We start from the raw sequence: 26,628 nt of genomic DNA on the forward strand, positions 1-26,628 counted from the left end.
AGGCATTAACTAGTAAATGAATGAATGAATGTGATGCTCAGGCCTATCTTCACATATTGCAAAATATATACCCTACTTCTCAACCCTATCATATGTTTTGGTGCATATTTTGTATTTGGGTATTTTTCATGCTACCTAGTAAAATGACTTGCACCTAATAGTAGCATTAGAAAGATTTCTTTGTTGAGTAACTATCCATTTTAAAAAAATTGTTCAGTATTTTAAACAGTACAAATGCCAGAAAATATAAAGGGAAGCCTGAAGAGAAAGGAATCCTTTGGATGAAGGTCTTGGGAATTCTGGTTCCTTTTTTTGTACAAGATTCTACAAGTGTGTTGGTATTGGCGATAATAAAAATGATTTGCCACTAGCTTGGGTGAGCTATGGTAGCAGATTTATTACGTTGTAATTCAGAGAAGGAAGAAACACCCTTCTGGCTATAACCCTGTGCTGTAGTTGTTTTAATTGTTCTTATTGCTATGCAGGTTATTGGTTGAATTCCCAGCAACAGGCGGTGTGGTTCCCTCTTGGCAATTTCAACCTGTAAAGCTGATTCGATACGTCACCACTTTTGATTTCTTCCTGGCAGCCTGTGAGATTATCTTTTGTTTCTTTATCCTTTATTATGTCGTGGAAGAGATATTGGAAATTCGCATTCACAAACTACAATATTTCAGGAGTTTCTGGAATTGTCTGGATGTTGTGATCATTGTGGTAGGTTGAAAAGCAATACCAATTTCCCTACCTTATCCCAAAAGCATATTAATTACAGTCTTTGATCTCCTCAGAACTGTGGATCTTGATATTTCCAGAAGAAAATCTAAAATGTCCTCTCTCTGTTACATCCACTTCTGCATTACAAATTATTTTGCATGTGAGACCTTACTAATTATGGTGTAGAGGGGCATTTACAGTGAGCTCTCAAATAACCACACTAATCATGAGAATAACTCAGCAATTACTATTTGACTGTGGCCAGCCATATGAGATATAGGAGATAAAATTATTTATTTGGGGTTCAACGTCTATTAAAAAATTATTTACCGTTGCCAACAAAATTGGGATCATCTAAACAAAGTCCAGCTGTCTAATTCTAAATATACTTTCTTTTTTCCAACATAAAAAAAAAAAAAAAAAATTATTTACATTTTTCTGCGTATGTGTCAAGTTATGGCAAGAAGGAACATCCTGAAAATATTTTGAGTGACATAGTAAACCTTCTTAGGTTAAGAATTCCTATGTATAGTCCACAGAGAACAAAATTTAAGTCATGCCCATCAAAGTTCTCTGTATAAGGTACAAGAAATCATGAAGCACAGTTACATAGTCAAGACTAAAACAACTTTTAGATGTTGTGCCTGCCCTTGACTGTATTTTAACTTCTAACAGTTGTTCAGTTTGTTTTCCCTTCGTTGGAGTCAATTAATTAATCACTTCCTTCCAGAGGCCTCAGTGTAAAAATGAATTGTCAAACTTGTGTCTTCCTTCAGCAAAAATAGTCAGCCTTTGCCTAAGTTTTGTTACACATTTAACCATGTAATAATGCATCTAATTATTATGTGCTTAAAATTTTGAATAGCACACTGATGTCATACTTTTCTGTTTATATATTGTTCTATGCCCACTGCCTAGCATAGAAATGAACCTCAGAAATCTCAGGAAATGATTCATTATCCTGTTGGCACTCACTCTTGTCTTAGCCTTCTTGGTGACAGTTATTCTTTCCTTTGCTCCTCTCCCAAAAATTTATTTGGCTTTTGTGAAGCATTTACATCAAGTCAGTATTAAATCATGTCTTATTAGTATTAGTTAAGAAAACATGTCACTCAGTGAAAGGACACTTTAGGCATAAGTAAAACTGCCCAGGTATGTGTTTCATGGTAATGAACAATATTAGTACCAATCATTATAATAACAACAGTCTGCTTGTTAGAAGCTACTGTGTTATGAGCATTTCCAAGTGCTTTCATACACAAAAGCTTAGTTAACTTTTCCATTAATCCTCTTAACCACTCTGCACCTGCTTCTGGAGCCATGTACATTTGTGCTACAGAAAAAGGTCATACTTAGAAAAAAATTCATGCAGAATAGCTACAGTCTGGAACCTAGTGCAGTCAAAACCGCCTCCTTCTTTTATGATGGCTGTGTAACATCACACAGCCCACACAAATCAAGGTAACAGGAGTTGTCCCCCACATTTCCAATGTATTAATAATGAGCAGAGTTACAAAAGAATTTCAGTACTTAAGGAAGTAGGAGAAGCAACAATTCTGGAAATAATTTTTCAAAATATTCTCTACTAAGGGAGGGCAGAGTACAGACCCTATACAGTAAGAATTATTTTGGAACACAGTTATTGTTTGTAACCCTTAAGGATTGAAACTCTCTTTTTGGACTTATATAAATTTATTTGTTATTGAGAATAATGGCAAAAAGGTTAAGTGTGATGTTATACTAACATAACAGATTTCTTTTAACCAGATGACTTCAGTATTGATGAAAGACTAGTTGGTAGGATTCATTGTTTTTTAACTTGTATTTCTATCAGTGAAAACTTTGACTGAATACTATAGTATATTGTGTGTGTGTGTGTGTGTGTGTGTGTGTGTGTGTGTCGAGCGTATTGGGAGAATTTAGAAGAGTAATATAAAAATTAATACAAAGAGAATTTGAGCACTTTCTTCTTACAGGTTTTTATGCCACACTCCAGTGAGTTGCCTTGTACCTACTATGGACATCCCTGGGAAAATAGATGGGGAGATGTGGGTCAAAGATTATTTCTGTATCTTAGCAGTCACAGCATTTTGCAAGTATCTTTTCAAAACTTTTTTCCTGCTTTCCTTTGTTTTGGTTTAACTCTGAGTAGTGCCATGACACAGTTGAGACTATACTTCATATAGAACAGGGAAGGACAATTGCAATTCACCTTCTTATTGAAAATTTTTTTCACCATCTAGAAGTAAGGACATGCTTCCTACTCATCCCCAAATGTACCCTGAGCCAAGGATTTCTGTCATCTAGCCTAAATTTGTTTGAGTTCACCTTAAAACCTGAAAAAAAAATTACATTTTAAGGATCACATCTCGCTGTTACTTTGAAATTGTTTTCACTCTTTTCTCATTCTGTTTCTGCAGCAAATACTCTGAAGTCTACAGGTTTATGTCAGTCAGTCAATTGTCCTAGGCTACAGTATTTTGTAGCTAGCAGAAATATTGAAAAAAGATAATTTACAGGACTAAATTAAAATAATGTTGATTGCTGTGTCGCAGAGCAAAGATGTTTAGTTATTCAACAGATATTTTCCAAGCATCTACTATGTATAGCACTTTTCCAGGCACTGGAGATACAGAGTCAGATAAAATAACTAAATCCTCTGCCCTTATAATGCTGACATTCTAATATGGAGAGAAAGGTCTTTTGTAGATGTGGGTGAGAATCCCAGAGATAATCAGGAGTAACCTAACAACCCACATGCTCACAAACCTCTTTCTCACCTCTCTTCTTTTATTCACTATTTTGGAGGAAGTGTTCCAAGGAAAATTAATATAACATGATATTGATGTTGTATAAACAACCACCACTTCCATGTGTTTATGAACATTTCTCCTGTGTGGAGTAAAAACATCTGGACTAGGTAGCAAATTGTACCATGTGAGAATTGTGTAGAGGGTTATTGTTGGATTTGTTCAACCAACCCCAGCATCTTTATCCCTCTCAGATGAGTCAATGTACAAGAACATTTTCAGAGAGCTCTAAGAAAATGTTCCTACCATCAGCACAAAAGTTCAAGATTGTATCTGGAAATCCTTCACTGATAAGAAAAGAAAGTAAGGTTGGCTTTTTAGCTGTGATTGTCAGCCAGGTGGGTCTTTTCTATGAAAATCACCTGGTCTGGATTATTCTCTCAGGAAGGTCTAATGAAGTGATCTTTGGCCATCATTCAAAAGTAGAGGGAAAGAACAAAGAAGGTCAAAGAACCTGTCACAGCCCACGTAGTGCAGACTCAGATCCCACAGAAAGGCACAGATACTACAGTGAACTGTTCACATAATACACATTAATCCAGTGGTGGTGGGTGGCAAGAAGGGGCCATTGTTCCCTCTGATCTTGTATAGCTCAGACCCAAGAAAAATGTGAAAAGTTGTATGTTATAAATGCAGAGATAGCCATGATTAAGAAGGAACCAGTTTGTTCACATACTTCACTGCAAGTTTCCTTTAGCCTCTCTGACCTTCATTCCCACCATATTCTAGACCAAGCACATTCTGTCCTCTTTTGTGCACTCCTTTTCAGTGTGTCTGGTTTCGGCTTCACCTCATGTTGTGTGATGCCAACTCTTTAGGAACTTTTTGTATTATTTAGCTTTGTGTGTTTATCTTGTCTTGAATTAAGAGTGTGAGTTTTTGGGGAGTGGAGCTTACCACAAGTTCACTTCCATGTGTTCTTCCTGGCCCAGACACTGTTGTATATGTGCATATCTGAAGAGAAAGAATGGATGGCTAGAAACTGGAGAATGAAGAGGCACACAAGAAAATTTAAAAAAATAAAAAATAAAATTAAAACCAGAAAAATCAGGGAAAGAGAGGAGAGGGGTAGAAAATGATTTATATGTGGGTGGCAAAATGATCAGAAGGCCTTCCTTCTCAAGTTTGGGTTTGTTATAGTGACATCTCGGGTGCATCTGTGGGTACTCATTGTATGCACAGGCCCATGGACACATGCACTTACTGGATTTCTGTTCCTAAGTAAGGAAATGCAAGCAATATATATTGTGTATGTCTTTTATGGCAGTGCCAAGCATTGCCATTTGAGTGTGTGACTTTTATGAATGCCATTGGGTGTGCATATTGGCCAGATGTGGCATTTATACATGGTGAAGAAAAATAAACAACTCATTATAAGGTAAGCTTCTTTGAAAGCAGTATAATAAAATAACAAGCCTTTTGTTTTCCAGCTCTCGGTGATGGCTATAGGAATTAGCTTATATCGAACATCAAATGTGGAGGGTCTACTCCACTTTCTGGAAGACCAGAATACTTTCCCCAACTTTGAGCATCTGGCATATTGGCAAATACAATTCAACAATATAGCTGCTGTCACAGTATTTTTTGTGTGGATTAAGGTAATTGATTCCGAACATGTTCTGGGTTTTTAGTACTATTTTTTCTTCCTTTAATTAACATGAGTCACGCAAAATTTTAAAGGACTTGAACTTGCCTTTTTTTGGGCAAATTCTGTGGCCAGCTGCTCCATAATTTATATCAAGAAAAACTAGTGGGACTCATGGGATGGTTCCTCTCATTATGGATGATGCTACTTCTGCTGCCAGAATTCTTTCAAGATCAGATCCTGTAGATGTCATTTAACACAAACAAAAGAGGCCTTTTCAGTGTTAGTTGGGCCTGGGGGACCAGGTTACCCTAACACTGGGGCAGATCTGAGTTTTAACTTATGTAATGTGACCAGGGGAGGAAAAGGATCTGAGAGAGGGGATCATTTGTAGGAATTGGAGAGATGCTGCACCTGGAAATGCTTATTAGAACAATCTGCTCTGTTCCAGGAGGCCAGAGGGAAGCTTTACCCAGAACATCAGCTGGGACAGACCTTTCCTCCAAGGAGGACCTAATTTACTCATTTCCCTCTTTCACAAAATGTAATGTGTATTTTCAGGTGTGTGAAAGGTTAGGACATTTTTATGTACAGTGAGCCTCATTTTTGGCGATGCAGGAAATTTCATTAATTTTGAAGCAGCCACCAACCTGTGTGACCAGCTCAAGTTCTGATTATGCTGTACAGATAATAACTGCTGGCTACAGGTGGCTATTTACATTTCACTTTCAATTAATTAAGGTTACATGTAATAAAAATTTCAGTTCCTCAGTCCCACTAACCACATTTTAAATGCTTACTGTCTCTATGTTAATAGTGTATACTGTTTTAGGAAATGGAACTAGTAGAACATTTCTACCATCACAGAAGTTTCTCTTGAACAGCTGTTGAGGAAGGTGCTTACCAGGAGCTGTGTGCTTTCCTGAATTTATATTTATCCCTGGAAGCACTGAGGTTTAACACAGGGCATAGACCTCACCTTGTGTTTCTCAGGCTGCTTACTCAGCTATATGAGAAAACCATTGCCACATAATTGATGCCCAAATAAAAGATAGCTACTGATACACAAATAGTATTTCCTGAAATGTTTTGTGGTGTTTATTTGTTAGAGATTTTTCTTTTACATTTTAATCCTTTTTTGAGGAAAAATATCACTAGTCATTGAAACTGTGAGGAAGCCCTTTTCCATGATATGTTAATCATCCTGGAAAATGTGACCACATGAGGCTGCAGCTGTGTTCTGTTCCCTGCTTCCAACTCCAAGAACAGATCCTGTCATGGGTTAGGGACTTAGCAGACCCTTTTGGAATAAAAGAATAGAAGAGCTGGTTTTGGAAAACAATAAAACCAAGTCCTTTCGGTCCTCTCTCTTTTGGTCTTACTGTGGTTAAAACACATAACACAGAACTTGTCATTGTCACATTTTAAAATGTGGAGTGCTGTGGCATGAAGGACATGCACAGTGTGGGGCCACCATCACTGCTGTGCACTACCAGAGCCGTATCACCCTAAGGTGCACATCAGCACTAACTTCTCATCTCCCCCTCACCTCAGCCCCTGGTAACGTACTTTCTGCTTTCTATTTATTTTACCAATCTAAGTGCCTCATATATGTGCAATGGTACAGTTCTGGCCTTTCATGACACATAGTTTCCCTGGGAATGATGTTTTCAAGGTGTGCATGGTAATATGTACCCAAATCCCATTCCGTTTTGTGCCAGAATAATATTCTATTGTATGTATGTGCCACATTGTGTTTATCTATTCACCTGTCACTGTCTTTCCTCTTTTACAGCTCTTCAAATTCATCAATTTTAACAGGACGATGAGCCAACTGTCTACAACCATGTCTCGGTGTGCCAAAGACCTCTTTGGCTTTGCCATTATGTTCTTCATTATATTCTTAGCATATGCTCAGTTGGCGTACCTCGTCTTTGGTGCTCAGGTTGATGACTTCAGTTCTTTCCAAGAATGTATGTAAGTATATATGAAATTAAGAAGAAAAATATAATCAGAGATGTTACTGCCTTCTCAAGCATTAAGAAATCTTCACAGTTGCTATTTGAGTACTATGGAAGAGTTAAAAATGTTTATTCAAAATAAAAATGAGTCACTTTTTCCAGAAACATTTACCTACCAATGCAAAGTTGTTAATACCTTCTGAAATGCTGATGCTTAAGATAGCTGCTCTCAGGTACTGAGATAAAGTGGATCAGCCACAGAAAACCACTATTCCAGTCTTCCTGGCTCTCAGAGTATATGGGAGTCTTTTAAAAGGCCATTTTTGTATATTTTCATTCTTGGTAAATAGGTTGCCATACATTTTGAATTTCCAGTTATTTTATAAGTAGAATAATATATATTTCTAATATTCTAGGAGAAAATTCAGAGTGCAGAAATTTTCAGTCTTTTTCCAGAGTTCCCAGGTACAGGAAAAACAAAACCAACAAAAGAGTCGGTATAAGATTCCTGTGCCATTTACAAAGGGATTAGTAGTTAGGAAAGGAGAGGAATAACATGACATTGAAGTTGATAGGGCTTTGTGCATGGGGAGTCCTAATTCACCTGCTGTTTGATAAAAGTCAGTGAAGGAAATGATTTTACTAAAACCTAGCACCCAAAATGTCCAGTCACTTTCCCTTCATTTTGAATTAATTTGAGATTGTTGAATCTTTGAACACATGTAATCTAGCCATCCTTTAAAAAATCTTTTCTTTTTTTCTCTTAAGAGATATTGTCTTCAGGTTCAGAATGACCATTGTGGAGATATAGAAAGGCCATAATTTAGCCAGATTATGTTTTAGATTGTTAAATCCAGTTGCTATACAAGTTACCTAATAATAATTACATTTAATATTAACCAGATGTAAATAATATGTAGCACGAAAGCATATTATTATTCCAGAACACTTCCATTGCTGACATAAGCAGCAAGATTTTTCTAAAGGACTTGAATTTTTAATTATTTGGGAGCTATCCACACTTCCACAATAATCCTAAAATGTGAAATCATCTTTAATAAATGTTGCATCAGTTGTGGGACATTCTTTGTTTCTGTATTGTGGTGTTGTGTTTTGTTTTGTTTTGTTTTTATAGCGTCACTCAATTCCGTATCATTTTGGGTGATATCAACTTTGCAGAGATTGAGGAAGCTAATCGAGTTTTGGGACCACTGTATTTCACTACCTTTGTGTTCTTTATGTTCTTCATTCTTTTGGTATGTACACTTTTGTTTATAGTGAGGGGATTTAGATTTAATGTTCAAGAATCACCATCTTCTTTTTTTTTTCATGCTCTATTCTTCATTATTTTAAATAGAGACCAGGAAGTAGAACAAAATGTTGATTTGGCGAAATTTTTTTATATTTCATTCATTCAAAGTTTTAAGTCTTAACAAAATATTTATTTTCATTGCCTTTCATTTATTCATATGTGTTTCTACTCAAAGAAAAAAAAGGTTAAAACTTAAGTGCAAATTTATTATATTACTTAAGACAGTACTTTGCCTCTAAAGTAGAATATGCTCACTCACACTTTTTTTTTTTTTAACACAAATGTCAACACTTCATAGTCACTTGCTAGCATTACTTTTAATCTTACTCTTCTTTAAAAATAGTAAAATAAAAGGAAGGGACAAAGAAAGCTAGATCCAGGATATCACGAGTAGTATTTGAGTGAATTATTGCATTCCAAGATTAAGATTTTCTGTTTTAACTTATTCATATTTAACACTTTGTAGACACCTAGTGACTAATATGAGGACTATTACCTGTGAAACTCAATCCAACAACGAGTGTAAATTGCTTTAAAATTATTTTTAGGTCACTTTTTGAGTTTTTTTATTTGCTACAAATTAAATTTTACCACTTTCAATCTAATAAGGTAGTTTTAAAGGTTTTTTGTGTGTTTTGTCTTAACATTTATATATTCACTTAGTCTATTGAAAAATATTATTAAAGTAACTCAGCTTAACTTAGGCACTGGGTATTTTTCATATAACACTCAGATTTAATGATTGCCTTAAGAGTCATCTTAAGAAAAGAAGTCATTTCCATTTTCAGTAAATTTTATAAAGATCCTTTGTAGAAGGTTGAATGATGACATTTGCAGTAATTGAGGGTAGCATTCTGAAGGTGGGCCCAGGTATTCCTGGTTAGGAGATGACATTCACTGATGGAGTCATGATGCTCTTGAACAGGCCCTGAAGGTGCAGCAGTTTCAAGCAAGTCCATTTGTATCTTGCTGTGTGCAAGCATCCTGGCTAGGTTGTGAACTGAATCCTCCCAAGTGCCTTCTTCTTGTTATAAATAAATTAGCAGAAGCTTAAGCCTTTGTCACCCTCTCACATTGGTGGTGCTTTGGATTCTGGGGCACCTGAATGTCTCCTCTGATAACAGACCAGGAATTTAGAGTCCTGCAGTAGATCCTTCGGTTGACCTCAGGCCACCTAGTGTTCTCAGTGTTCAGTCTGCCAAATGAGGGACAAAACTATGATGATACGAACTGCTCAGATGAGGACTCATTTCAATATTGTACTTCAAAAGGCAGCACCTTGAGATCAGTCAGTCATTTTATTGGATCAATCTGCAGAGCAGGAAAACAAGCTCTTAGTTTTTGTATTTGTATTGAAATATAACTTTTTCAGTGCTACATTAGCAGGAACTGTTTTCCCTGTATCTCATAGACATACGTAGATGGGTAAATGGATAGGTAATAGACAGGAGTCTACTTTTAATACAAACTTGTCTGCTGAGCAAATAACAAGCTAACTGTAGTATTGGCTCTCTTTGCAAGCTGACTGCCTGGTATTAATTCATTGCCTCTGTTTAAAAATAATTCACATTGGTGTGAAAAGGCTTATTTGAGTCAGAACCAGAATAACTCTCCCACATCCCCCTACTCACAGGGAATGATCTCCTAGTACAGAGGCCCATCTGACAGCTAGGTGACCCTGCTAAGACTGGAAGGGGAGGAAGAAAGTGAACCTCATCTCCCACCCTTTCAGGAACCTTACTCTGCTACTGTACTTTTCAAAATGTCTACGGAGGAACCCCCGCCCCTTGAACCCATTTTAAATAAGACATTTGCAAGCATCATGTAGCCACTGGAAAGCCAGAATACAATGGTAGATGCCTGGGTTGGAAAGAAGAAGGTGGAGGACATTCTGACTGAAATTACCCTCCCTTCAAATGGAGCCTTTAGCAAGGAATTTATTTGTATTCTATATTCTGTTCTCACAGCTTCAGAACACTAGTATTCTTTCTGATGGAGAATCAGTAGCCTTCTAAAATGAGAGCCCTGTTTTGTTCATGTATCAATGAGTCAATAAATATTGACTCCATCACTTTATCCCTATAATATTACATATAGTGTATAGAATATATAATGTATATTGCACAGTAGAAGGCATATGGGTGATACCAAGGATGTCATGGTAAGGCAAGCAGAGCCTGACTCTGCCCTGATGAAGAGTTCATGGACTTTTATGTGGGGAAACAGAAAAAATTACACATACCACTCTATCCTTGCAAACCGAAGTTAGGTACAAAGAGGAAGAACGTATGAAAGACCTATGGTTTGCAGTGCTTGGAGATAGTTAATTGCAATCATATGCTGTGACTAGAAAGCATTACCACTGGGGAAGGAAAACTCAGGAGAGTGGACAAAGTAGCAGCCACTGAATAATAATAATAGGTGCAAATAATTTAGCCCTTGCCTTGCAGTAGGACACATCCTAAGCATTTTGCATAGTGTTGCATTGTCCCATACTACTAATCTGTAAAGGGAAAAACTGTAACTTGCCATTACATAAATGCAAAACATATCCTAAAAATGAGACTTAAAAAAGTTGAACCATATAGTCTTAGCAGTTGCAAAACTGAAAACCAATTTTACTTGACTATAAAGTCTATATCTTTTTGCAAAGTTTTCTTCTTTATTTTTCTTAACTCTGTCTACTGAGTCTATTATATTCCTATTTGCAGAGATTTTTTTCCATATTTTTATTGGTGCATTATTGTTGTGCATAATGTTGGAATTTGTTATTACATATTTATACATGCACATAATATAATAATTAATTTGGCCTGTTATTTGCCATGATCTTTTTAACTCTTTAAAATATATTGTATAAATCTCAAATATGATCATGCAAAAAATTTGATATAAGAATAGAATTCTACTTGTTTGTATTGACTTTTGATATTTGAAGAGCTTTTTACAGATCCACACCCATAATAGTTTATGTGACTTTTTTACATGTATGGAACAAAACAAGCAATTTAAAATAATCCACTCTTCCTAGGTAAAGATATTAATATTTTTCTGCCATTTTCCTGTCTCTTTTTGTAAAACATATCAAAATACATGGTTTTATAACTAATAAAATATAGTGTATTTTCCTTTGCCATGACTTAATGGGGAAATTTTTTGAAGAAGAAGATGATAGCGAAACTACTTATGACTTCATAAAGTCTTCTAATTGAGGGAAAAAATGTGAACAAAAAAGCATGTGTCATATTGAATTAATGTTTACAAAATATGTTTAGGCTTCGTCTCTTAACCTCTACCTTTCTTTGATTTACAAACAGAACATGTTTCTGGCCATCATCAATGATACCTACTCTGAAGTGAAATCTGATTTTGCCCAGCAGAAAGCTGAAATGGAGCTCTCAGACCTCATCAGAAAGGTAAGATATTCCTAAATTCTCTGAATTTTAAAATTTACTACTTAAAATAATAATTGTCTCAAATTTTTCTAATCAATAATGATCCATTGAAATTATTTCAAATAAGGAGTATATTACTATATCTTAGAACTAATTTAAATATTCTCTATCTTGGAGGCTTGAAAGCTGTGCTGCTGGCTTGAAAATCAGGGAGTCTTTTTATGTCCTGAATTCAACTCTTTTTTTTTTTTTTTTTTTTTTGAGAGAGAGAGAGAGAAAGAATTTTTTTAATATTTATTTTTTAGTTTTTGGCGGACACAACATCTTTATTTTATGTGGTGCTGAGGATCGAACCCAGGCCGCACGCATGCCAGGCGAGCGAGCTACCCCTTGAGCCACATCCCCAGCCCCTGAATTCAACTCTTTATTACCTTGTTGACTCTTAGGGTCTGAGCTCCTTTGTATGTTCAGACATTTCCTTTAGTCCACTGTCACTTCCAGATTCTGAGCTCAGAATAAACTGGAAGGCAAGATTATATAAACCCATTTCCAGCTTTTCTATATTAATTATCATATTAAAAAAGAAAAGGTTTTAGATGCCAGTATTTAGTGCCTTTTCCTTTACCCTTGACCTTCTAAGAACAGTTGTAAAATGGTCAAAGGAAAAGGTCCTTGGATATAGGCCACAGCCTGGTGCCTGAGGACTTCCACTTCCTTAGCTTCTCAGGCAGGGTTAGATGTTGAAGAGAGGGCAGGACAAGGAGTGGGGCAGCTTCATTCTTCTACACGTGACTTCTTTATTTGGTGGAAAATAAAGTTTCACAATAACAAAGTCTTTTGTAGTATAAAAGCGTGTTGTCCAACATCATGCTTGTAAATACAAGGGCTCCTTGACCCTGTTTTCTGTTGGGTCAAGCCCTGGGACCATATTAACTGTGGATCATGATGTAAGGGAAAATTCCAGCTTCTTACAAGTCCCTTGCATGAAACCTAAAATCCCTGTTATCTTAAATTTAGCATCATGGTTGCCTACATTTTAGCATACCTCCATCATGTACAGAAACTCTCCACATTGTGCACAGTTTTGATAACACACAATGTTCAGGTACTACACTTTTGTTACATAACACCAAATCCTTAAAAATCTGGTTCAAGTTTGCATTATCACTGCTCATTAACAGTGAGTAAGAGCACAAAGTATGAACTCCACTGCTGCCTCTTTAATCCCCACATTAATTCCTAAATAGCAGATGTTCCTCATGCTTGGGGACCTTTGGTGACACTGCTTCCTGTCTGCTGCTGATTGGTCACTGGAAATCTGCTGTTGGGTTCATGCAGTGACAAAGTGTGTAGTGTTGCTTTCTTGTCCTCGGTGATGAATCTATGCGACATTTACAGACATGATAATAGAAAAAAGTGAATAGGCCAGAAAGATGAAACGCAGGAAAGAAAGGAAATACACAAACCTGAAAGTGAAATCTAAACAAATGCCATGGTTTTCCAAGAAGTAGCTGAGCACGGGGATGTTGACACTGCCAACACTGGAGAGATCCAGATGGACACCCAGAAGAACAGTTTTTCAACATCAATAAGAAAAGAATGAAGCTGTCTTGGAGGAGGGGATGCCAGCAGAAATCTTCAAGTAAAAAGAAGAGTTTGTAGAGATATTTCATAACAGTGGAAGGGCAAAGAACATTGTCAGAAGGTGATCCATAATTAGAAAGCAATATGACAATCCACTGATGTACAGAAAACACATTCAGTTCACATTGTAGGGGATAATATTATAAAATATATGAGAAGGTGACGACAAGCACAGTTTAAACTGCCCTGAATCCTTTTTTTTTTTTTACAAAGAATTATAACAATTTACTTTTCAATATTTCTAGTGTTTTAAATTTCAATGCACTAATATTCTATTTTTAATGAATTTATAGCTGACACTAAGAGAGTTTGAATGTTTCATCAAAATATCTTAAAGTTCTCAGAACAATTAAAATTCCTGCTATTAATTATTTGGTTCACTTTTCACAATTTCAATCTTCAAGGTCACTTTTACAGACCTGTATTACCATGCAAAGCAACCTCTGACTATAATTTATTGTTTGTTTGTTTGACTCTTTGGTGTTGGGGATCAACCTGGGGCCTCACACATGCTAGGCCAGCATGCTACCATTCACTACACCCTAGCCTCAACTCTATATGTTAGTGAAAAATCCTCATCCATATTTCACTGGGATTTTTTTTTTTTTTGTATATCTAACATATATAAAGAAATTACTTACTGTGAGACAAGGAAAAGATAATTAATCCATGACTCAGATTTCTTGGTATTATTTTTTTAATTAATTTTTTAATTTATATATAATAGCAGAATACATTTCAATTTTTTTTTAGAGAGAGAGAGAATTTTAATATTTATTTTTTAATTTTCGGCAGACACAACATCTTTGTTTGTATGTGGTGCTGAGGATCGAACCCGGGCCAGCCACAACATTTCAATTCTTATTACACATATAGAGCACAATTTTTCATATCTCTGGTTGTATACAAAATATACTCACACCAATTCGTGTCTTCATACATGTAGTTTGGATAATAATGACCGTCACATTTCACCATCATTTCTAACTGCATGCCCCCTCCATTCCCCTCCAACCCTTCTGCCCTATCTAGAGTTCATCTATTCCTCCCATGCTCCTTCTCCCTACCCCACTATGAATCAGCCTTCTTATAGCAGAGAAAACATTTGGCATTTGTTTTTTGGGGGATTGACTAACTTCACTTAGCATTATCTTCTCTAACTCTATCCATTTACCTGCAAATGCCATGACTTTATTCTCTTTTATTGCCGAGTAATATTCCATTGTGTATATATGCCACATTTTTTTATCCATTCATCTACTGAAGGGCATCTAGGTTGGTTCCACAATTTAGCTATTGTGAATTGTGCTGCTGTAAACATTGATGTGGCTGTGTCCCTGTAGTATGCTGTTTTGAAGTCCTTTGGGTATAGACCAAGGAGAGGGATAGCTGGGTCAAATGGTGGTTCTATTCCCAATTTTTCAAGAAGTCTCCATACTGCTTTCCATATTGGCTGCACCAATTTGCAGGCTGACCACCAGTGTATGAGTATACCTTTTCCCCCTACATCCTCGCCAATACTTATAGTTGTTTGTCTTCATAATACCTGTCATTCTGACTGGTGTGAGATGAAATCTTAGAGTGATTTTGATTTGCATTTCTCTAATTGCTAGCAATGATGAATATTTTTTCATATATTTGTTGATTGATTGTATATCATCTTCTGAGAAGTGTCTGTTCAGGTCCTTGGCCCATTTATTGATTGGGTTTTTTGTTTTTTTGGTGTTTAGCTTTTTGAGTTCTTTATATACCCTAGAGATTAGTGCTCTATCTGATGCGTGAGGGGTAAAGATTTGCTCCCAAGAGGTATGCTCTCTATTCACCTCACAGATTGTTTCTTTAAGAACTGTTGCATATACCTATATATTTGGGAGCTGATAGCTATAGAATATGTAGTGATTTTTATTTGTCAACCAATCCAAAAACACATGTGAAGGAAAGGACCTCAGTCCTTGGTTTATTGAAAACTTCTTACCTTTTCCGTATGTCTTCTACAGGACTTTCATATTATTCATTCATTATTCATTCATTTAGCACACACTTCAGTGACCAAGTTCCACCAGGCAATGGTTTATGTTTGTTGATGCTACAAATGAGAGTTAAAGCAAATGCAAAAGCAGAAAAAAACTAAACAGATGTTCTGCTTTGTTTCCCCAATAGGGATACCATAAAGCTTTGGTCAAACTAAAACTGAAAAAAAATACTGTGGATGACATTTCAGAGAGTCTGCGGCAAGGAGGAGGCAAGTTAAACTTTGACGAACTTCGACAAGATCTCAAAGGGTAAGAGTGACACATCCTGGGTCACTAGGAAGTTCCTGCTGCTAAAAATCAATTCTTGGCGAGAATATTTATGGCCCAAATTTTCATAGAGAAGCACAGTTATTTCATAGGCAGCTGTCTTTCTGGAATATGCTCTGAGGAGAGGCTAGGCCCCCATTTGGTGATTTCTCTTTCCTCTTGCATTTTGATTTTTTGGTGTTGGGGTTGGACCATGTACAAGAATGAATTCATCTGTATCCTCTCAATTTCAGGAAGGGCCATACTGATGCAGAGATTGAGGCAATATTCACCAAGTATGACCAAGATGGAGACCAGGAGCTCACTGAACATGAACATCAGCAGATGAGAGATGACTTGGAAAAAGAGAGGGTGGGTCTAGGTTAAGAGACCATGATCTGTTTCAGCACCCACCACCAGTCAAACACTGCACTAAGTGGTGGGTGACTGGGAATCTGTCTTTCTCTCTCTCTCTCAACATATGTATTAGTGCTCTGTTTATCCCCAAAGGAGTATATAAACAGTAATATATAAGGTGCAATAAAATAGATGAACGCCAGAAAACTAGAAACAAGGGTGCAAAATTACATTATGGATAAAGCTAATAAAAACTTATTGTATAACTAGGCATATGCTTATAAACGTTGGAAAATGGTCTTGGTCTTTTGGGCCCTAAGCTTTCTGGTAGTCAGCTTGAAAGAGGAGCTTGATTACTTGAATATTTCTTTATGTCCAAGAGAGTGAGAAAAAAAAAAAAGTTACCAGAAGATAAAAATTTCTCTGGTTAATTAGTTGCTCTTTTAATTATTAACTTTTATAGCAAAATAAAATTATTATGTGTCTTTCATTTGGATATTTACTACAGAGTAATAGAAAGTAAAATTAACTGTTGGGCATGGTGGTACCCACATAATCCCAGCTACTCAGGAGACTGATGTGGAGGGTACTTTGAACCCAAGTGTTGGAGACCAGCCTGGGCAACATAGAACCCATCTCAAGTAACAAGTAATAAATAATAATTAAATAAAATTGTAAATGAGCTTATGTAATTTAAGAAGAATGAACAGTTTTACCATTAACTTTCAAATATAAATGTTTTAACAACAACAACAAGAAATTAAGGTATAGAGAACACAGATGAAATGCTAATATACAAAGCCACTTTCCTCCAAGGAAAAGTCTAGAATAATTGTTACTAAACAGTGCTCCAGACAAGTTTGTCCAAAGGTTACAAACTTCAACATTCATTGTGAAATGTAAGCACAAAGACAGTAAATGAAATTTTCTTGCGTCAGTATTTAGTCAAAAATCTGAGATTATATCCTTCCTGCTTTAGAGTTATTGAATTTGTTCTTTTATGAAAAGAAGGTGATAAGGGTATTCTTTTATTTACTTTTTTTCTTTCTTATGTTTTTAATGTTCTTTCTTGTCCAAACAAAAGCTTAGCAACTCCTATTTAATAGTTAAAATCTGTCTGAAAATGTGTGCATTCCACAATATAGAAAAATGTGGCTATCCTGGTCTGGCTGACACCCATTTCCTACTTGCCCAAGACCTTGCTAAATTCTGTGTGAGGTCTTGGTGCCTCTCTTCACTGGGCGACCCCTTGTCCTGCAGGAGGACCTGGACTTGGACCATAGCTCTTTGCCTCGTCCCATGAGCAGCCGCAGTTTCCCAAGAAGCCTGGATGACTCTGAGGAGGATGACGACGAAGACAGTGGACACAGCTCCAGAAGGAGGGGAAGCATCTCCAGTGGGGTTTCTTATGAAGAGTTTCAAGTGTGAGTATAAAGGAATTGGCTGAATTTTGGTGCACCAGAGTCTAAACGAGATGTGGCTGTCTCCCATTTTTTCTTTCTTTTCTTTTTTTGGTTTTTGTAATTAGTAAAGATACTGAATCTTTATTTTTTTAAATCTTCACCATGTACTTTATTTTTGTTTGTTTCTTTTTAGTTACACATGGCAACAGTATTTATTTTGACATAATTACGAAAGCATAAAATATGATTTGTTCTAATTGAGTCCCTGGTACTTCCCCTCCCCTCTTCTTTCTGGAATAGTTGCACCAATTTGAAGTCCCACCAACAATGAATGCATGTACCCTTTTCCCCACATCCTTTCCAATATCCTTTCCCCTGTTCTCATCCCTCTACTCTACTGGTTTTTCTGCTGTTCACTTAGAGTTATTATTTTTTTTAAATTAGTGTCCTGTTGATGTACATAGTAGTGAGATTCACTGTGGTATATATATATATATATATATATATATATATATATATATATATATATATATATATATATATATATATATAATGTTATATAGAATTAATTCCACTGTCTTTCTTGTTCCCATCCCTCCTCCTTTTCCTTCACTTGCCTTTGTGTACTCCACTAATCTTTCTTCTATTCTCTCTCTCTCTCTCTCTCTCTCTCTCTCTCTCTCTTAACTTCCCCCCCCTTATTTTTGATAGTTTCTTCATATCAGAGAAACCATTAAACCTTTGGCTTTTAGCGATGGGCTTATTTCACTTAGCATGATAGTCTCCAGACTCATCCATTTACTGGCACATGCCATAAAGTTATTCTTCTTAATGGTTCATCCATGTGTATACATACCACATTTTCTTTATCCATTCATCAGTTAAAGGGCACCTAGGTAGGCTCCACAGCTTAGCTATGGTGAATTGTGCTGCCATAAACATTGATGTAACTGTGTCACTATAGTATGCTAATTTTAAATCCTTTGGATATATTCCAAGGAGTGGGATAACAGGGTCAAATGATGCTTCCATTTCTAAATTTTTGGGGAACCGTTATACTGCTTTCTGGAATAGTTGCACCAGTTTGCAGTCCCACCAACAATGAATGCGTGTACCCTTTTCCCCACATCCTTTCCAACATTTATTGTTAACTTGTATTCTTGATAATTGCCACTCTGACTGGAGTGAGATGAAATCTCATTGTAGTTTTAATTTGCATTTATCTTATTGCTAGAGATATTGAACATTTTTTTGTGTATTTGTTGATCATTCATATTTCTTCTTTTGAGTAGTGTCTTTTTAGTTCCTTTGCCCATTTATTGATTGGGTTATTTGCTTTTTGGTGTTAAGTTTTCTGAGTTCTTTGAATATCCTGGATATTATTGCCCTGAAGAGCAGGTATCAAAGATTGTCTCCCATTCTCTATGCTCTCTCTTCATGTTCTTGATTGTTTCCTTTGCTCTGAAGAAGCTTTTTAAATTTGATTCCATCCCATTTATTGATCTTTTATTTTAATTCTTGCACTTTAGGAGTCTTGTTAAGGAAGTCAGTTTCTGAGCCAGCATGTTAGAATGCTGGGCCCTCATTTTTGTGTAGCAGGTGCAGGGTTTCTGTCTAATTCCTAGGTCTTTGATACACATTGAGTTGAGTTTTATACAGGGAGATAGGGTTAAATTTCATTCTACTTCATTTGGATTTCCAGTTTCCCCAGCACTATTTGTTGAAGAGGCTATCTTTTCTCCAATGTGTTTTTGGCACACTTGTCTAGTATGAGATAACTGTATTTATGTGGGTTTGTCTCTGTGTCTTCTATTGTATTCTGTTGGTTTTTGTGCCTGTTGTGGTGCCAGTATCATGCTGTTTTTGTTACTGCTCTGTAGTATAATTTGAGTTCTGATACTGTGATGCCTTTTGCTTTGTGTTTTTTTTTTTTTTCCACTGAGGAGTGCTTTGGCTATTCTTCCAGCTTTTTCTATTTCTGTGAATACTATATACAAAAACCCAAGGCCAACATTATTCTGTATAGAGAAAAACTGAAAGGATTTCCTTTAAAATCTGGGACAAGAAAAGGATATCTATTTTCACCACTTCTATTTAATATATTGTTAGAAATTCTAGCCAGAACAATATAGGCAAGCAAAAGATATTAAATGGATACAAATAGGAAACGAAGAGCTCAAATTATCTCTGTTTGCTGACCTAAATGCTCCATAAAGACTTCTAGAACTCACAAATGAATTAAGCAAAGTACCAAGAATCAACATCTAAAAACTGCCCTGCTGCCCCTGAAAAATAAAATACTTGGGAATCAATCTAACAAAAGAGGTGAAAGACCTCTGTAACAAAAATGACTGAACACTAAAGAAAGGAATTGAAGAAGTCCTTAGAATATGGAAAGACCTCCTGTATTGTTAGGCAGAACTAACATTTCTAAATGGCCGTACTACCAAAAGTGCTCTACAGATTCAATGCAATTTCCATCAAAAATTCCCTGCATTTCTTAATCCATTCTTTTCCATTGTTAACTATCAATTCTCTTTTGTGACTTTCATTCATGCATTTTGTCTTTAGAAAGGTGAAGTGTTTATTATAGGAAAAAATGGATAATATAGAAAAAAGAAAAAAACATAAATATCTCCTATATTTCTACCAATGAAAATTTCTATTAATATTTTATTATCTGTGGTTCCATTTACATGTATTTAACGATATTTTTACAGATTTTCTTAGACTAACATATACTTTATTGTGGAGGTTTCCAAGTGCACGTAAAAAGAATGTATATTATGCTACTTTTTTTTAACTAGAGTCATATATATATAATAATAGTTGGGCTCATTTTGACAAATTCATACATATATGGAATTTGATTTACTCCCATTTCAGTCCCCTGTGCCTCCCCATTTCCCTTCTCTCTCCACAGTCCCCTTTCTCTGCTCATCTTCCTTTCACTCATTTATTTATTTTTGATTGGTGTTTATACATGTACGTAAAAGTGGAATTCACTGTGTTATATTTATACATGCACACAATGTGATTTTGTTAAATTCATTTTGCATTTTCTCCCCTTTCCCATCCCTCCTCCCTCCCTATCTCCTCCTCCCTCTACTCTGCTGATCTTCCCTGTATCTTAATGAGTCCCCTCGATCCCCATTTATTCTGCTTTATTTTGCTATAGCTTCCACATATGAAAGAAGAAAACTTCAGCCTTTGTTTTTAACAGTCTGGTTTATTTATTATGCCATTTTGAGTGGAATGATTTCCAGAGGTCTGATATGTCTAGTGGCTTTATGGTGTTATTTGAGTCTCCTATTTCTCTATTGTTCTTCTGTGTAGTTGTTCTAATTGTGAAAGTGTGCTATTAAAGTCTCCAACTGTTTTATTCAGTTGTCTATTTATCACTTTAATTCTGTAAGATTTAGTTTCATTTATTTTGAGGCAGTGTTGTTAGGTGCACATTTGTAATTAGTATATGTTCCTAATTAATGACCCTGCTTTCATTATAAGATGTCTCACTCCATCTTAGTAAATTTTTTTCACAGAAATAACTGTTGCCACTCCAGCTTTCTTATAGTTGCCCTTTGCATGACATATTTTTGCATCTTTGAATCTAAAATATGTCTCATGTAGACAGCATACGTTTAGATCTTGCCTTTTTTTATTTGTCAATCTCTGCCTTTTGTTTGGATTGTTTGAGCCATTTACATTTAAGGTTATCATTGACATAGTTGGATTTATTTCTAACATTTTACATTGTATTTTCTAATGTCTCTTTTGTTCCTCCATTCCTTCCATATTTTTTTTCTTTTTCACTAAGTGAATATTTTATAGTGTAATAATTTGGTTCTTTTACTAATTTTTTTTCACTATTTTTAGGACTTTTTTTGTTTGTGGTTGCTTTGGGATGTAACATATATAAATCAGTTAGTGAGAAACTACTTAGGTTTTAAATTAAATTAGTCCAGAAAGCTAAGGAAATGTTATTTCTAAATAGCTCTTTTTCTTCTTTCCACTTTCTGTGGCCACTCTATGTGTGTGTATACATGTGTATCTCTGTGTGTGTGTGTGTGTGTGTGTGTGTGTATTATCTCCACATGATACTGATCTACATAAAATGTACAAACTCAATATTACATTGAAGTAGTTATCTCAATATATAATTTTATGTCTCTTAACAAAGCTGAAAGAAGAATCAGAAGTATATATTTATAGCATTTGCTAAATTAACCTTCTCATCTTATTAACCTTACCACATCTGATTCTCTTCTGTTCTCTATATTCATGGTGCCATCTGATGTTACTTTCTTGCTCCAATAAAACTTTGCTCCTACCTATACTGTAAACATTATTTAATTAAATATTCTGTCACAGTATAACTTCTACTGTCACCTGGTCATTGTTAAGTGTATTGTATTTATATATGTTTATAGGACCAATAATCCAATTATGTACAGATCTCACACAGTTGATTTTAAATTAGTTAAGAAAAATAGGAGGAAATGTGAATTTCTACTGTATTTTATATTTACATAATGACTTCTACCAATGTACTGTTTTTTCATGAGGATTATAATTGCTGTGATTTTATTTCAACCTGAAGAATTTCTGTTAGTATTTATTGTAAAGCAGATCTTCTAGCAAAAACTCTGTTCTTGTTTATCTGAGTATATTTTGTTTTGTCTTCATTTTTTCTGGCCTCCAATGTTTCTGATAAGACAGATGTTAATCTTACTAAAGTTCCCTGCTACATGTCTCTAAATATTTGTACTTAGTATGTCTGGGTGTGCGTCTCCAAGACTATCCAAGACTATCCCAAAAAACTTGCAGTTTTTTTTTTTTTTTTTTTTTTTTTTTTGTGTGTGTGTGCTTCCTTGATAGGTAATGTTTTTCAAAATATTTGGGAGGCATTCAAGCATTATTTCTTCAAATATTTTTTAAAATGCTTCAGACTCTAATTCTTATAGAAAAATAGCAGATTTCTTTGAATAAATGTCTTTTCATTTGTTGTATGACCTTAAGAAAATTTCTCATGCATTTGAATGTTGGAGTTTTTAAAAACAATTTTCAACATTTATAGTCATTTCACTGAGGAGAGAATCTACAGAACTCTCATGTGCCATCATTCTAGAAGTTGTCTCAAGTTACCCTATTTTAAGACATTTAAATAATATTTTAAAATTGAGACCCCCAGGGATGATGAGTGAGCATACGGTTTTCTCCACTGATTTATTTACTCAGTATACTGTGAACATTATTTAATTAAATATTTTCTCACAGTATAACTTCTGGTGTCACCTAAGAGTTCCATTGTATAGATAGACAGTGATGTATTTAAACAATCTCTGATTGGCTAATGTAGCTATTTCAACGTTATGCTAATAAGAAGCAGCATTGTAGTAAAAAATTATAATATAAAATATTTCTTTAGAAAAAGTTCTAAAACTAGAACATCCAAAAGAAGGATTAGGCATCGTTCTAAGATTTAAAATACAATGGCAACTCTCTGGAGATGTGAGCCAGCTAGGAATCCCACCAGCAGCCTATGAAAGTTTGTCCCTAGAGCTTGAGACCACTAGAAAAGGGTTCGGGGCTGGAGATGTGGCTCAGTGATAGAACACCTGCCTAAGGACCTGGGTTCCATCCCCAGCCTTGCCAAAATAATTTAAAAATAGAAAGTATTTCAGGTTATGATTGTTTAAAAAAAATCTTAGCATTTCTGTTTGAAAAGCCAATGGAGCTGAAAAGATAATGCGGCTTTTCCCTCTTAACTGTGGTTACCTGCAGCCTGGTGAGGCGCGTGGACCGCATGGAGCACTCCATCGGCAGCATTGTGTCCAAGATCGATGCTGTGATCGTCAAGTTAGAGACCATGGAGCGGACCAAAGTGAAGAGACGGGAGGTGCTAGGGAGGCTGCTGGATGGGGTGGCTGAGGTAAGAAGTCATGGGCTGGAGAATGATGAACAAAGGATTCATTTCCATGTACAAGAACATGCATCGCCTCACCAGTAACACCTTGGTTTCTTTTCTCTTGTTAGGATGAAAGACTGGGTCGTGACAGTGAAATCCACAGGGAACAGATGGAGCAGTTAGTGCGGGAAGAGCTGGAGCGCTGGGAATCTGATGACGCAGTTTCCCAGATAAGTCACCGGCTAGGCACACCTGTGGGACTCAATGGTCAGCCTCGCCCCAGAGGATCCCGTCCTTCCTCCTCCCAGTCCACAGAGGGCGCAGAAGGTGGAGGTGGAAATGGGAGTGCCAATATGCACGTGTGAGGAGTGTTGTTGTGTATGTTCCTGATAGGCGAGAAGGTGCTGTCTCAATCGCCATAACAAGTATACTATTTATATGCCCTGATTACCATAGGATGCTGGCCTATGTGACTGATTGTTAATCTTCTGCACTTTAACTTATTTTATATAAATGTTACCCGTGGATCCAAGTGGGTTTTTTTGTTTGTTTGTTTGTTTGTTTGCTTTGGTTTGGTTTGGTTTTTTTGGTTTTTGAGGGGTTTTTTTCCCCCCTCATATGAGAAATCTAGATGTAAATATTGAGTTCAGGGAAAATCTTTGAAAAGTATGTGGAGTGTATGGTCGGTTGCCACCATGCCTGCATCTTCCCAGTTGACAGTGAAGTAGCCTTTATAGCTAGAAGAGAACAGTCAAAGGTCTTCTGAGTTTACTTCCATTCACAAAAATCAGTATTGCCACTTTTGTCCAGTGTATGAAAGCAAGTAGGACATTCCTCTCCACTTGGGGAGTAACTCATGAGCTCAGTGCATGGCTTTCTTTTTAAAAAGGATTCTTTTTTTTTTTTTTTCCAACTACCTTACTGGAGTGAACTTTTCTAAAAGACTAGGTAGAAAAGAACTCCAGACCACAGAATGGGTATGTAGTCACTATGCTAGAATTTGTATGAGTGGTTAAGATAAATGTTAAATACTGTGCTTTTATTGTTTGTTTATATCTAAAATCTGTGAGACTATCATTTCATTTTTATATTATATTAGCTTTGAATTTGAAATAGCCAAGAAAACCACCAAAGACCAATTTGAAGAGGAAATGGTAATTTCAAACTTTAGTTTTGAGATTCATTAAACCACCAACAAAACTAAAGTTTCAGTTTAATACTCTCAAGAATATAGCTCTCAAATATTCCTGATTCAGTATTTATAATGTAAATGATGCTCAATTTAATAAAAAGGAGGCATTGGTATTCAAAGTTCATCCTTTGTCAGAAAGTACCAGCCACATTTTGAGTTAGCAGCAGTTGTTTTCAATAGGAAAGGGTCTTGCAAAATTTATGGGAGAAAAACCTATTTCTCAAAAAAAAAGCAAATTATTTTTCAAAAGTATGGGAAATGTGGCCTTTTGATAGCTAATAGGACCAGCAAGGGTAATGTAATATTGGTGAGCATCTCTCAGTTGGATAACAGAAGGGAGTCCTGCTTTTTAATGTTGCATCTTAAGTAGTTCATTCCATTGGTGGAGTGTGTCAGTCAAATCTCTAATGAAAAGAGAAGACAGGCCTTTCTGCCTTAGTGTCTATAGAAATAAAACATATTGAATGTCTTTAACAGTCATTCCCCATGGATTCATCTCTATCTGTCTTTACTTTAACATGCTACACCAATTCTTTATTCCTAGGTACTGAAGTTTGCATTCCAGGGGTATGGAGTGTACATATTTATGTTTGTGTACCTTGTTGTTACATGTAAACAAACTTCAATTTGAAGTGCAACTATTATGTGGTATCCATGTATATTGACCCGGTGCCGTAGGTTGATTATGGTCACTAGAAACTCTTTTTATGGTACTTATCATTGTACTGTTTTTCATTTCACTTGTAAAACGTGGTGAAATTCTTTTCTTATTATCCATAAGTTCCATAGATTTTTATTCTTTAGTCATGGAGCATTCAGTCCCAGCCCTTTCCTTATCACCTTCCCACCTCTGTATGACAGGAATAATTATGATGTTACATATGCCAGTCTCAACAATCAAGAATTTTATATTTGTGTAATACTGAGCACTTTACTTCTTAATAAAGACTTAATAAAATATCAGATGTAAGAACTATGTGTTTCCCATGTAGAAAACAGTTGGGTAATTTGCCTTTTATCAGGAGATAGTTAATAAGGGCTTAGACTTCAAAAAAGACACGTTTTCCATGTTCAAAAACAAGATATTTAATACATTTTCTTATTTATTACACCACATAAACATTTCCGGTAACCATTAAAACTTTACATACAGGGCTGTCATGCATGGTGTCTAATTTTTAGTTCCCTGAGGATTATAGCCCAAGACAAGGATTCCAGGAGTTCAGGCAGGTGGCTTTATTTGGGAAATGGAAGTGATAGAGTGGGGAGAACAGGAGAGGGAAGATGTTAGGAAAGGGCAGGCTATCACGCTGACCCACACCACAGGCTACTGAAGCCCCAACTCTGGGAAACAGAAAGATACAAACAATTCAGACTCATCTAATCTTGAGATGTAGGACTTTGGATGAAAAGCTATTCGAGGAGACTGAGTAATTCTTTAGTTCTTCCTGTAGACACAGCAGTCCTTACTGGCTTCTGAGTCAGGAAAAACCTGCAGGCACAGGTAACTGGGAATGGGTAGGCACACACTGAAGTGCTATGACACAAAGAACGTGGGCAAGGTGCCTGCAGTACCCACTAGATGGATTCACCCAAAATTCAACTCCAAGGAATTCCATTCACTTATGACACAGGTAGATAAAACCCTGTGGAGATATGTCCCAAGCTTTCTTTGTAGACCACCCCATGACACAGGGAGAAGCTGTAAATATAGCACTAGGTTAAGATTCTGGTCCTCACTAGACATGTGATCCTACGAAGACTCCTAGTGACTGAGTCTACTTTTCTGAAGACTTCCAATTTCTCATTTATAAATTAAGAAATTGAATGCCTAACTTGTGTCCCTTAGAATATTCTCTTACAGTGGAGAAAATAAGGATGTGTAAGTACAAAAGCACATTAAAGTTGAAATTTCCCTTTGAAATGAAAAGAGGCTGTGTGGTACCTAGCACAGGGACTTGTTCAACAAATAATGATTGGTGGAATCAGCAAAAGTGAAAGCATTTCTCAAAAATTTAAAATTGGAAATCTAAAATAGAGTGACTGATGGTGACAAATGATAATTGGA

The 26,628-nt window shown here is 36.0% G+C and overlaps 1 protein-coding gene across 1 annotated transcript in view; it reads left to right on the forward strand.

Moving 5' to 3' along the window:
• Pkd2 (polycystin 2, transient receptor potential cation channel) overlaps positions 1-25,501 on the forward strand; it is a 52,595-nt gene extending 27,094 nt beyond the window's left edge. Inside the window, exons 6-15 of the mRNA XM_077803151.1 lie at positions 486-714; positions 4,955-5,122; positions 6,905-7,086; positions 8,206-8,326; positions 11,700-11,798; positions 15,582-15,703; positions 15,955-16,072; positions 17,318-17,481; positions 23,245-23,392; positions 23,497-25,501. Coding sequence (XP_077659277.1) covers positions 486-714; positions 4,955-5,122; positions 6,905-7,086; positions 8,206-8,326; positions 11,700-11,798; positions 15,582-15,703; positions 15,955-16,072; positions 17,318-17,481; positions 23,245-23,392; positions 23,497-23,733 — 1,588 coding nt within the window. The 3' untranslated portion in view covers positions 23,734-25,501. The remainder of the gene's footprint in view (positions 1-485; positions 715-4,954; positions 5,123-6,904; positions 7,087-8,205; positions 8,327-11,699; positions 11,799-15,581; positions 15,704-15,954; positions 16,073-17,317; positions 17,482-23,244; positions 23,393-23,496) is intronic.
• Positions 25,502-26,628: the final 1,127 nt, after the last annotated feature.

The sequence above is a fragment of the Urocitellus parryii genome, chromosome 10 (genome assembly GCF_045843805.1).
Source record: "Urocitellus parryii isolate mUroPar1 chromosome 10, mUroPar1.hap1, whole genome shotgun sequence".
NCBI lineage: Eukaryota > Metazoa > Chordata > Mammalia > Rodentia > Sciuridae > Urocitellus > Urocitellus parryii.